The sequence below is a fragment of the Mauremys reevesii genome, linkage group 10 (assembly GCF_016161935.1).
Source record: "Mauremys reevesii isolate NIE-2019 linkage group 10, ASM1616193v1, whole genome shotgun sequence".
In the NCBI taxonomy this organism is placed as follows: Eukaryota; Metazoa; Chordata; order Testudines; family Geoemydidae; genus Mauremys; species Mauremys reevesii.
The window spans coordinates 12965995-12978581 of NC_052632.1; the positions used below are offsets into that span (position 1 = coordinate 12965995).

General features: G+C 44.6%; 1 protein-coding gene across 14 annotated transcripts in view; it reads left to right on the plus strand.

Annotated features, from left to right (window-relative positions):
• Positions 1 to 12587, plus strand: part of AKAP13 (A-kinase anchoring protein 13) — a 337762-nt gene that overhangs the window by 289220 nt on the left and 35955 nt on the right. For all 14 annotated transcript variants that reach the window (XM_039490381.1, XM_039490379.1, XM_039490382.1 and 11 more), the window contains 2 exons: positions 1159 to 1330; positions 10325 to 10392. In XM_039490381.1, coding sequence (XP_039346315.1) covers positions 1159 to 1330; positions 10325 to 10392 — 240 coding nt within the window. The remainder of the gene's footprint in view (positions 1 to 1158; positions 1331 to 10324; positions 10393 to 12587) is intronic.

Consider the following 12587-nt stretch of genomic DNA (forward strand, 5'->3'; position numbering starts at 1 on the left):
TATTTAACGGGACTTCCAAACATAGACAGAATCCAACATATTGTCACTTCCTATATTTTTTCATCGTCTCAGTATTTAGTCATCTGCTACTTCAGGCTGTGCAAATGGGAATGTTTGCATTTTCTGTGACTTAGTTTGATTACCCATTAAACTTCAAGATTGGGAGGGAACTTCAAGCCTGCATATTTAAAGCAGCGTAATCTTGCTGATACAACAATCTCTTTGTGGGAAGGAGGAGGGACCCTTCTGAAAATCAGAACGGATGGGCCTGAAGGCTTTGCTAGTCAGCCTGCCAAAAGCAACTGTGCTCTGGATTCCCAAAGCTGAGAGTAACCAGTGTGGCCTCTTTAAAATTTTATATAATGCTTTGATGCTAGTCTATGTATCTGGCCAGTCTTATCTCCCCTGCTGCCGAGACATGGGGAGCTCAGAACCTAGGCTTTGCAAAGTAGCCATCATCTGCCTTTACTGGTCTCTGCAGTTAAGAAAGACAGAGCACAGTGAACAAGCCAGTACTGGGTAACCTGGAGTCCCATTTAGCCATAGTTCAGTAAATCAACCTACTCTACTGTGCTATGGATAGAAAGTTTGTGAAAAATCCATATCCCCAAGGAGATTATTCACAGCTGGTTGAATGAAACTGAAGAAGGCAGCTCAAACTAGTGAAGAGGAAAATAAGGAACAGAATTCTATCAGCCCACCCCAAAATAAAGGTCCGTCTTTCTCCTTTAAAATACACTTATACACATAATTTTTACAGCCAATGTAAAAAATAAACTTCACATTGAAAGTTTGGCCTACACAAAACCTGTTATTTTAGTTATGCTACAGTACGTTGGACGTGCTGAAGAGATTGCCATTTAGTGATGATCAGAACCAGGGTGTATGTTTAAAGACAAAGATGGGAAGAAACACAGATGCTTTGATGAGAAGAGACCTAATTTCTTGAGCTGCTGTACTTTAAAATGCCTGTGTAGAGAGAGGACACGGGAAATCTATAGTGTTAATCCTTTTCTGCGAAGACTGTACATTTGCTTCCCTAGCTGATATCTATGAATACACATGGCTTTTGGTAAGGTGTGTATGGATCAATGTACTCATAGCTCCAACCATGAGGGAATTGTCACTAGACTCTACAGGTCCCTTTTCCCTTTGCAGGAAAAAGAGAAAGATAAGGAGAAGACGAAAGAGAAGGACAAAGATTCCAAGGAGAAAGAGAAAGACAAAAAGATGTTAAATGGACACCTCTTCAGTGCAACCCCTACCGTGGGTCCAATCAACTGTTACCACTGTATGAAACCTTTCAACAAGGATTCACACCTCTGTGCAAGTAAGTCGTTTTTCCTTTGTGTTCCACTGTTGGTGGAAAGCCTATCCGCCAGAATCAGGATGCTGGTCATGGATCTTTTGCTTTATTCCCCCTACAAGTTTGAGAATTCTGATCAGGGAGAAGGGAGAACCCGATCTGATTAATGCATCAGCCTTTCACGTCAAGTAGCAAGGGTTCAAATACGACTCTCAAGTGAAACGGAGACTGGTTTTCAGTCTAGTTCATAGCTGATGTTTGGCCCAGTTTACAGGTATGATGCTGTTCAGTGTTGTCATCTGTATCTGTTTAGAGGTACCAGATCAGGACGGTGGTGTATTACTAGTGCTTGGGACTGAGATAAATTATTCAAGCTTTTGGGGGTGATAAGGAAAGCTAGCTTGGACCATGACTGTTTAGTTTTCCATTTTAACTTCAGGAAAAAGAGAACTCTCTATCCTATCCCTAGCCTACCTCCTGCTTTAGCTCCAGCAAATACTGATTCAGTGTTCCAGTGAGTTCTTGGTGGCAGCAACACAACATTATGAAATTAGAATACACTCACCCTTTTCCCCTCACATATGTGCATGGTGATGATGATGTGGCTCAGATCAAAGGGCCGCCATGTTTCTTTGCAAGCTTAGTCGGTTGTAGCAGTTCTATTTAAACAGCTTTCAGACCTGAGTAAATCCTGTGCTCTAAAGGTTAAGAGTAGTTTCCCCACTCGTTGATACAGCTTACCGTGCATTCAGGTGCTTTTGGTAAGGGGGATTTCCAGGTCCCTGAGATGTGCTTACTTCTTGCTGATGAGTCAGGTACAAACCTTGCTGGCCAGAAACAAAAACAAAAAGCAGGTAGTTTATTCTCTGCCTAGTAGTAGCTGTTGGCTTTGACTAATGTAGTCTCAAAGGATATGTAGAATATAACGTTGAAAACACTGTATGAACTACAGCTATTTATTGATGCATGCATAGGGTGAGTATTAGAGGGGAAGGCATATATGTATAAATGCATTAGTGTTGCGAAATATGTAATCAACACTCTCTAGGTATAATGTAGGTAGGCTTGGCCACATTCGATTTTAATCGATAACTGTCAGTAAATGTCAATTTCAGCTGCCACACTGAAATCAAAGAAAAAAAAATCTCTGGGTAACAGTCAGCATGCCTGCAGGGAGCCCTCTGAGTGAGCGAGTGGGTCCATGACAATAAAGCTCTCCTGCCCTGCCTCAGGGCCAACGACACATGATCCCTGCAGGTGCAAGGTGTGGTAGGGAGGCAAAGCAGATACCCCTGGCCAGGACTGTGAGGAGTTGTCGTCTCGTCGTCCCTGGCTGCGGAGGTAGCCACCCTGCTGTCTTTGCAGCTGGGAACCCGTTCCTCCTCCTCCTTTTCCAGTCCTGGCTGGGGTTCTCTTTCTGCTGCACCATGATAACCGCAGCATCCCCCGCACCTTGCACCCCAAAGTTTTGGGTCCTTTGGTTGCACAGGGACACCTCTTCAGCTCAACTGTCAGCACTGCCCTTAGCCCAACCCTACAGCTGTAAAAATAAAAGTAGTTACAAATGGAAAAAAAATCTTTAAAAATGGGGAGGGGAATCTTAAAACTAAAAATTGATAAGAATCGTCAAAATTAGAAAAAATCGAATTGTGCCAAACCTAAATGGAACATAGCCAGCACGTTGGCCACTGGGAGATATGGGCGTCTATTTAAATTAGTTTGATGTTCTTGTTCTAGCCCCTAAGCAGAATGTTCTTCACATTACAATCTGCCACGTGAATTCAGGAAGGTTGTCAGACTTAGTTCAGCAGAGACCAAAACAGTCACTCCTTCAGTTTACAGTTCAAAACTGCAAGATATTTAGAAAACTGCCCTGTGCTGTTGATCGCTTGCTATTGAATCAGTGATCATTTTTATCCTCATGTTTAGAAACAATACAATGTATTTATAAGTACCTCTCCTGATCAGAAGCAGAGTCCACTGGCTCTCAATGTGGTGTTTGGCTGCTGATCTGAGACCTGTTCAGCATGTGCTGCCTTTCCATTGGGAAAGAGGCTCTGGCTCCAAACTGCTGCGAAATAGGAAGCTATGAATGGCCTGTTCTCCTAGAGGATGCAGACTGCAGCATTCACCCATTTGGCAGGCAGCACAAGGACACTCCACTGCAATAGATGACCAGCGTCTAAAAATGTTGGGGGGAGGGAAGAGAACAATAACTAGTTGTATCTCTAGAGTCAGAGGCAGCTTTGGCGTTTCCTGAAGGAGAAAAGACAGCAGCACAATTGTACGAAGCCTGGTCCATGTTAACCTGCCAGGAAGTGGAACATTTTAACAATTATGCTTGCTTTAATCCATCCTCTCCCCTCCTGTGCTTATTTTTTAAATCCTCCCAATCCATTTAGGAGACAAAACATCACCTGCTTTAACTTGTTACATTCTGATGAGCTTAAATTGCTCCAAAACATAGCTGTTAATAAATTCCTGACTGTCTGTGGACCTGTGCAGATAGGGATACATGTTCCATGCCTATAAAATTAACATTGTCCTGGATGTACTTTTATGTGTTGCATTTCCTTTCAGTATACAGGTTTAAACTATGCAAGGTTTATTTTAAGTCAGTGGGTCTCAAACTTTTTTTTACTAGCGACCCCTTTCACATAGCAAGCCTCAGAGTGCAACCCCTCCCCCCAATAAACACAATTTTTAATATATTTAACACCATTGTAAATGCCAGAGGCAAATGGAGTTTGGGGTGGAGGTTGACAGCTCACGACCCCCCATGTAATAATCTCATGACCCCCTGAGAGGTCCCGACCCCCAGTTTGAGAACCCCTGTTTTAAGTGAATATGCATGCACACAGCATAGGCTGTGGCACACAATGAACATTGCCTAGGGTCCTGTCCTCATAAAACGAATATAGACACAAAAAAGTAAGATGACTATCACTATCAAACAACGGTATTAAATGTCTTTGCTACGCAATGACAGTAGCTGCTTCCCTGCCGTCCGTCAGTCATGGGCATGCAGAGAGCAAGGGGAAGATTTTCAAAGATACAAATGGGTATCAGGTGCCCAGCTTCCATTTATTTTCCATGGAAGTTGGGTATCTAGCTGCTCTTTGTGCCTTTCAAAATCTCCTCCTACATATGCACATGTGAAATCTCTCTCACCTAAGCACTGTGACTTAATACACATCTGGTGTCCTAGCCAAGAGCCCTAGAACCATAGGCTTAGAAGGGACTGCAAGGGTCATCTACTCCATTGTGTGATGTCCACTGTAAAGGACGCTATAGCTTGGGCATAAGTTTTGTGTGATTTGTGTTTTTATTTTTTGCTTCGATGGGTGTAAGTAATCCAGCCCTATTTGATTTAGGGCTTGTCTGTACTACCCAACAGGTTGGACTACGGGGGTGCGAATAGCAGTGTGGGCCAGAGTACTGCATTGTTACTTCCTCGTCTGGACGCTGCAGGCATGAACTAAGATTCCTAGTTCGTGTTAACATAGTTCTCTTCAAACCGGACTTATAATTTATGCCCGCAGTGTCCGCCCGGGGGTGTTATTGTGCAGCATTAGAGGATGTACGGCTAGTCACACCCACCATAGTTTGTACAATGGCACACGGTGCACTGTAGCATACTGTAGATACAGCCTTAAGCTACATCTACACTGCCCCTTTTTCGGCAGCATCTGGGGTACATCCCACATAACTCCCCTAGCACAGGTATAAATAAATAGCATTAAAGCTGGCAAAGCATGGCATAGGCAAGTAAAGACATGCCTGAAGGGTGTGGGTATGTATGCAAATATGTACCCTATAGGCTCTCTACCCGCCAACCTCATGCCTCCTCATCTACACTGCTAAAAAGAGCAGGGTCCCACTTCTGGTGCCTTACCTGCCGCAGGAATAGATTCCCCCAGCAAGGGGAAGGCTCTGGCGGCAGAGGTAGTGGAGAAAAGCTTGGGTAGCTTCCTACTGCAAAATGGGAAAGGCTCTGGCAGGGGGAAAGGTTCCACCAGCTCCCCACTGCAGGAGCATTCCCCTTGCACGGGGAAAGGCTCTGGCAAGGGCTCACCCATCCCCACTGCCTCTCCCCACCAAAACCTTTCACTGACATGTGTAGCTACAGCCCACAGTGTGGATGCAGTCCGTGTAGCTGCATATACATGACTTGCCACCACTGGTAATGTGTAGTGTAGGTGTAGCCAACAGCTTCTGTCAAAATTAAAGTAACGTACAGTGTACGTTAGCTCGCTGTAGAACACATGGAATATTCAGGAGGCCAGATGAAGCCTAAGAATCAAATATTTTTGCGGGGTTTTTTGTGTCAGATTAAAGACACACGGGTTTCAGGGGACTTGCTGGTTTGCAGTCCTTGCTTCATTTTGCAACTTGCACAACTCTTTCCAAAGAGAGGAAGTGTCTTGTTTTGGGAAATGGGATGCAGCACATCAGCACGTGAAACTTTTTTGTGAAACCAAAAGCAAGTTGTCGTTATGGAGGTGCCAGTAGCAAGTTTATAGTTAACGTTGTGTTGAGTTTTGCACATAAAGCAGAGATTCAGCTTCTTGATTATGTGTCACACTTTCACGTCCATATATTCTGTGTAAAACTGTCGCTGTCTGAATTTTTACTAGGATGATTTGGCTGTTTTTTGTGGCTTTCCTCCATCTTTTTGTTCCTCTTCTGTTAATGGAGCCCTTTGGTTTGTGTGTAGAAGGGACTTTCAGTTGGGGATGATTGCCACGCATGTATTCCAGCCTGCATTATATCAGAGGACACCAGCCAGTTCCCATGTCTCACAAATTAAACCAGTTCCTGATTGTGATGATGATAGTCTGCTGACTCCCTTCTAAAATGACCAATATTCAACAGCAATGGTCCAGAGCAGTGTTTCTCAAACTGGGGTCGCCACTTTTGTGGGGAAAGGTCCTGGCGGGCCAGGCCAGTTTGTTTACTTGCCCCGTCCGCAGATTAGGCCGATTGCGGCTCCCCCGTTGCCACGGTTCACTGTTCCAGGCCAATGGGAGCTGCTGGAAGCAGGGCGGGCTGAGGGACTTAATGGCCGCCGCTTCCAGCACCTCCCATTGGCCTGGAGCAGCGAACCGCAGCCAGTGGGAGCCGCGATTGGCCAGACCTGCGGATGGGGGAGGTAAACAAACCAGCCCGACCGCCAGGGCCTTTCCTTATACAAGCGGCGACCGCAGTTTGAGAAACACTGGTCCAGAGTTCTATTGTTCATATAGCACTCGTTGCTTCACTTTCCACTCCTTTTCTGCACTAATGGCCACTATTTACTGTGGTAGTTCTTAAGAGAATAGACTTTTAAAAAACATCTACAATGCTTTGGCCTATTGTAAGCCAATGTACCTATGAACTATTCAGATTATTTTTCCAGCTGATTGCTCCAAACATATTGGAAAAAAATAACTTTTTCTTAAAAATACAAAAACAAACAAAAAAAACCCTGGAGATATTATAGATGTTTCTAAAGTTCAATTTTTGAATAATTCTGGGCTTTTTTTTCCTTTCATTTTTTTTTAATGTAAAATACCAGCTTGGGCAAAGCAGAAATTTACCTTCTGTAATTATTAATGGTTTTGTAATTGGGGGGTGAGGGGTGCTGAAGAATCTCCCTGCGTGGCTGAAACTTGTTGCTGGTCCAGAATTTCCATATAAAAGCATCCAGTGACTTTTGCACCAGTTAAAGTGAATTAATAATTGCTGCCTGGCCAGCTCCCAGCTCCTATCTTGTCCTAAAGTGCTTGGGTTTTTAATGTAGAGATCAGCTGAGGAAGTGACATTTGAGTCTGGATTTGGTTTAGGTTAGGGTTTGAAATACAGGTTCAAAGCCAAATCAGGGCTTGAGTTTGAATTTGACGGCACTGAAATCTCACAAGCTCTTCTGACAGGATGTCCGTTCCAGGACAGCAGAAATCTCAATTATCACTTCAAAGGTTTTTTTTCTCCTGCTAATGATAGCTCATCTCAATTGATTGGACTCTTACAGTTGGTATGCGTACTTCCACCTTTTCATGTTCTCTGTATGTATAAATATCTTCTGGCTGTTCTATGCATCTGAAAAAGTGAGCTGTAGCCCACGAAAGCTTGTGCTGAAATAAATTTGTTAGTCTCTAAGGTGCCACAAGTTCTCCTGTTCTTTTTGAGAAATCTTATGGTTATTATTATCTTATTAGAAATCTAGTCATTTGAGAATTCTTGAGACTTTTTTGCCATCATATGTGGTGGGAAAATCACAGTATTATCTGTTTTTGAGAGATTTTTAGCTCCATTGGAGCTAGGCCCAGAATCAGAGGGGCAGGTTTGACTCAAGGGAATCCAATCCTACCCCACCTTCAGAAATGCTAAGGGAATCAGCTTTAGAGATATACCTATCTCTTAGAACTGGAAGGGACCCTGAAAGGTCACTGAGTCCAGCCTCCTGCCTTCACTAGCAGGGCCAAGTACTGATTTTGCCCCAGATCCCTAAGTGGCCCCCTTAAGGATTGAACTCACAACCCTGGGTTTAGCAGGCCAATGCTCAAACCACTGAGCTATTTCCCCTCCCCCCTTCTTCTCTGTCATAAAAGGTTTTTGCTATTGTAATTTCTAAGAGCTAAGGGTTGGAGGGGCCAAGGGGATTACCTAAAGTGGGGTGGGGCTATTAGTACTTTTAACTCAAATAATTGGACTATAATATTTCTAGCTTTTTACTTACTTGGGTCTCTCCTGCTTTGTCAGTCATGGAGACATGCTATCCACTAAGGCAGAGGTGGGCAAACTACAGGCCAGGCCGTCCTTCCCTGGCCATAAGCTCCTGGCCAGGGAGGCTAGCCCCCCAGCCCCTCCCCTGCTGTCTCCCCTCTCCTGCAGCCATGCCACCGCATGGGCAGTGCTCTGGGCTGCGAGCTCCTGCAGGGCGGAGCGGCTGCCAGACATGCTGCTTTGAGTGGCATGGTAAGGGGGCTGGGGTGGGGGTGGGGTTGGATAAGGGGCAGGGGGTCCCGGGGGCAGTCAGGGGACAGGGAGCAACGGGGTTGGATGGGGCTGAGGTTGGGGGCGGGCAGGGAATGGGGAAAGGGGGGAGGTTGGATAAGTGTGGGAGTCCCGGGTGGGGCCTGTCAGGGGGCAGGGGTGTGGATGGGGTCAGGGCAGTCAGGGGACAGGGAGCAGGGGGAGTGGATGGGGGCGTCCCAGGGGAGCGGTTACGGTCAGGAGGGGTCGGTCAGGGGACAAGGAGCGTGGGGAGGGTTAGATGGGTCAGGGGTTCTGAGGGGGACAGTAGGGGGCAGGGGCCAGGCTGCTTGGGGAGGCACAGCCCACCACTGCACTAAGGTGATGGCAACTCATAGTAAAAGCATTTTCTGTCTAGACAGTGTATAAAACAGAAGTGGCACTAGCCTTGTAAGAGACTTCCCAACCTCCTAACTAGAGTATGTGTAAGAAACCTTCCATGTGTTCAACCTCAGATGAGTTCTGACTTTTCATGTCCTGGCAGCCTAGTGGGATTGCTGTGATGGCAATGCTTTCAAGCCAGAGCAAGTCTCAACTCCCCCAGGGGCATCACGTTACTCAATTCAAGAGCATCATTAAGCAGCAAGATGAGGGATTCTTGACCAGTTCTCCTGTGGCTGTGAGGAATATAGGATATGTTACTACAACCACGAGCAAGGAAAATGGGGTGTTGTATCAAACAGGAAGGACAGGGTTTCCGAGGCAAGAAAAAGGTAGAAAGTTCTCTAGGTCCGTTGCATTTTTTCCCTTGATCCGAGCTATGATAGTCTTAATGTTTTTACACAGCACGGTAGATTTTTGTCTTTCTCTTTCACATGTACAGGAAACTGTGGGAAGTCAACAAAAGAGCATAAACCCTAACGCCCATTACCGCTGTCAGAGACACATTCACATGCACATCCGTTCATTTAGCAGACACGTATCTGTGAATTTAATGATGATTTGCAGATTTTTGTTTGTTCGTTCAGGGGGGTTGCTATTTCTGGCTTTTAAATATAGTTTGCAAACTAAATATTTAAAATGAATTTCCCTGAATAGACAAAAGTGATCAGGTATATTTGCTGGATCTAGTTATATTGAATTTCATCTGAATGTTTTTAGGCTGGGGATTTTCAAGGAGTTAGTAACCAAAATCCCATTATAAATCAGTGTGTGATGGAGCTGTAACTCCCTGTGTAGAGCCCAGCCTTAATGGACAGTTTATCTCCAGGATGATTAGGACAAAATCGGATGCACTGAGTGATTGGCTGACTCAGGGCATTAGGACTGGGATGTGGCGCTTTTTCACCTCCAGGTCGTTGGGTCATGTGCAAGCCGGGTGTGTATTAAGGAGTGAGTTGAGAGTTGTTACCCTTGGAACGTATCAGTGGCCCATATGAAATGAACTGATGAGTTCAGTCTCGGTGGACAAGAGTCTAAGTGTCAAACCCAGTATCCTGACTCTCATTCCTGTTACCTTCTTTGGCGTCTCTGCAGAGTGATGGAAGATATAATTATAAAAGTGTGATCCTTTTTCACACGTGTGCAATATTTTTTTCTCTGTTCCTTTTCTGCATCTGGTTTCCTGTCATTCTTGCTCTAATTAAGAAGATATTTGTGTTTAAGGAGAATCTTTTGCTGTTATAATCAACCCCTCCTTCTGCTTGCCTGGGAAGTCATAAATCTTCAGTCATGTCCCTAGTTGTTCAGTGGCTCCTGTTCACCCCCTTATTTTTCATCTAAAGAATAACAAGCATCTTTGTGTAATTTCAGGCATAGTATGCCATTGATTTTTAAGCAGAACTCCCAATCAATTGAAATCTGTGGGGAAATCTTCTTAATCATTATATCGCCTAATTATCATGGAAGGCAGCACATTTGGCAATATCTAGAGCTGCTCTTCTAGTTTGAGTGGAAGTGAAAATCCCTAATTACCCCAGGGTCTCGCATAGAAATGTAAGAGGAAATCAAAAGGCAAACTTCTTCCGACCTGACTTTTTGTGTGTGTTTTTTCCCATTTTGCAGACTGCAATGCAATTGTTCACAAAGGCTGTAAGGAGAGTCTCCCATCCTGTGCAAAAGTCAAAATGAAGGTGAGAGGTTTCATGTCGTGCTGAACATGACATTTATTTTGAAGTGTTTTAGCATACAGACATCTTTTGCAACATGTGCAGGAATGGAATTTCCAGTCTGCTGGGCATAATGTCAGAATCCCTTGTTATGGGGGATCATTCTCCTAAACTCTCCTGAAATTTATGATACTCGCCCAAATTGTAGATTAATTCTGCTTCCCTTGTCTGATGTGAATAGGAAAAAATCATATTCTAGGTTTTGTAAAATGCAGCTGTTTGTTCAATGCCAAGGGAAGACAGGGATGGGGACAAGTGGTGGAGGAAGGGGGAAACAAGGACTGGGATATGGAGCCGAGCACAGGAGAGGGGGAGGAGGTTGCTCATCTCCCTCTAGTGACTTTCCCATATAAAGGATGCCAACCTACTACTGCTGTGAGTTACCATGTGAGCCCAAGTGACAGGTCTGTGCTGTGGATCTAAAGACTCCAGCAGTGCTGCTGATTTTATATATATATATATGGGAGTCCATATGGTTCCACAATATAGAATTTGTTTTCTAGATGTGATTAAAAAAAAACACTAGGAAATTACATACAAAAAAGCCTACTGTATAAGAACATTATGGTTGAAAATTCAAGCATGTATAAGTTAGTAAATGCCAGAATTAAAGTTTGCCCTCTGCAAATTTAACTTGCCCTCTTGTGTATATGCATTATGATAGTCTTTATATGATCCACAGGACCCCTGCTTCATTCAGTGCAGAGGATGGACAGTGCTCAGGAAATGAATCAGACTTGTGTAGTTAGTGTGGCAGCGGTAGGTAGGACTCCTGCTTCATTTGTTATAGAACTTGGAAGGTGTGTAGAGAATGAGGCTGTGGACTGCAGGAAGAGGAAGGATAGTCTTGTTGTTTAGTCATTCAGATGCCACCCTGTCTCTGCCACAGAGTTCCTTTGTGATGCTAGACAAGTCACTTAAACCAAACTTTTCTAACATAACCCCCTTGTCCTTCCCTTTCTTGGTACCTTACTTGAGATCCTGAGGTCTGATTTGCAGAAGTACAACTGAAGTCAGTGGGAGCTCTGTTCTGAAGAGATATAGGGCTATGTTCTCTGAAGATCAGGCTACGGGCATCTCAAATCGGATACCCACAATTAATGGACACTTTTGACATTGCTGCTTCTGTGCCTTAGTTTCCCATCAATAAAACAGTAAAAAAGAAGAATTGAGTAAACGAATCTAACCTACACTCCATATTCCCCAGCTCAGAAGAGTTTGCCCATATTTACCCTTGACTACACTACTGGGAGTAATAATGCCTTACCTCATGGGGTGCGTGAAGATCAGCTAATTAACATTTGTGAAACACTGAGGTACTACATTGAAAAGGCCATCAGGAGATTAATGCTTCTCTATACAGAGTAGGGTTTGAATAGCGCGCAGTAATCACAGCGTGGAGCCATGCATTGAACAATGAGGGTAAAACAGATATTGAATAGCAGTTTGTTAATGGAGCACCTCTTGTCCTGTGCATCTCCATGTGACCGGAGTGAGCATGTACCATCCCCATCGAGCAACTGAGCATGCTGCAGCCCAGGGCTGCACTGATTTCCCCTGCTATTGCTCCTCCTGGTACCAGGGGCTGCTGTGGCTGTGGGCACAGGAACCCAGTGCAGGAAGATGCTCTCTTCTGTGCCCTCCACACTCCCCTGGCAGCAGAGAGAGGAGCCAGACCTGGGTGTGGTGGGTACGGTGAGCAGGGAGATTGGGATGAGGTTGCAATGAAATATAGAATAGCTCCCCAGTCTGCGAGCACCGTCCATCCTGTGCACTGAACGAGGCATGGATCCTATAGAAAAAAATAGCATCTGATCCTGTAACTAGACTAAAACATAATGCATGTGCACCATGGAGCCAAATTAAGGTCACATGGACAACCTTAATTTTGGCATTTTTTAACTTTTAAGTGCTAGACTTTGCAACTTTAATATTCTTTCAAGGCAGTTTTTGTATGTTAATATAGATGAGCACCTCTGACTGGAATTCACGGTTGTCCCATGTGCGGGGAGCCCTCTTCCCATCCTGGTTCGCCAAGCCGCCATCATGCTCTTCTTGTTCAAGGCTTTTGCTCCTGTCTTTAAATCATAAGTTGTTTGAGGCAAGGACTGTGTTCACCGTGCTGAGCACATTGTTACATTGAACAGCTAGTCACTACA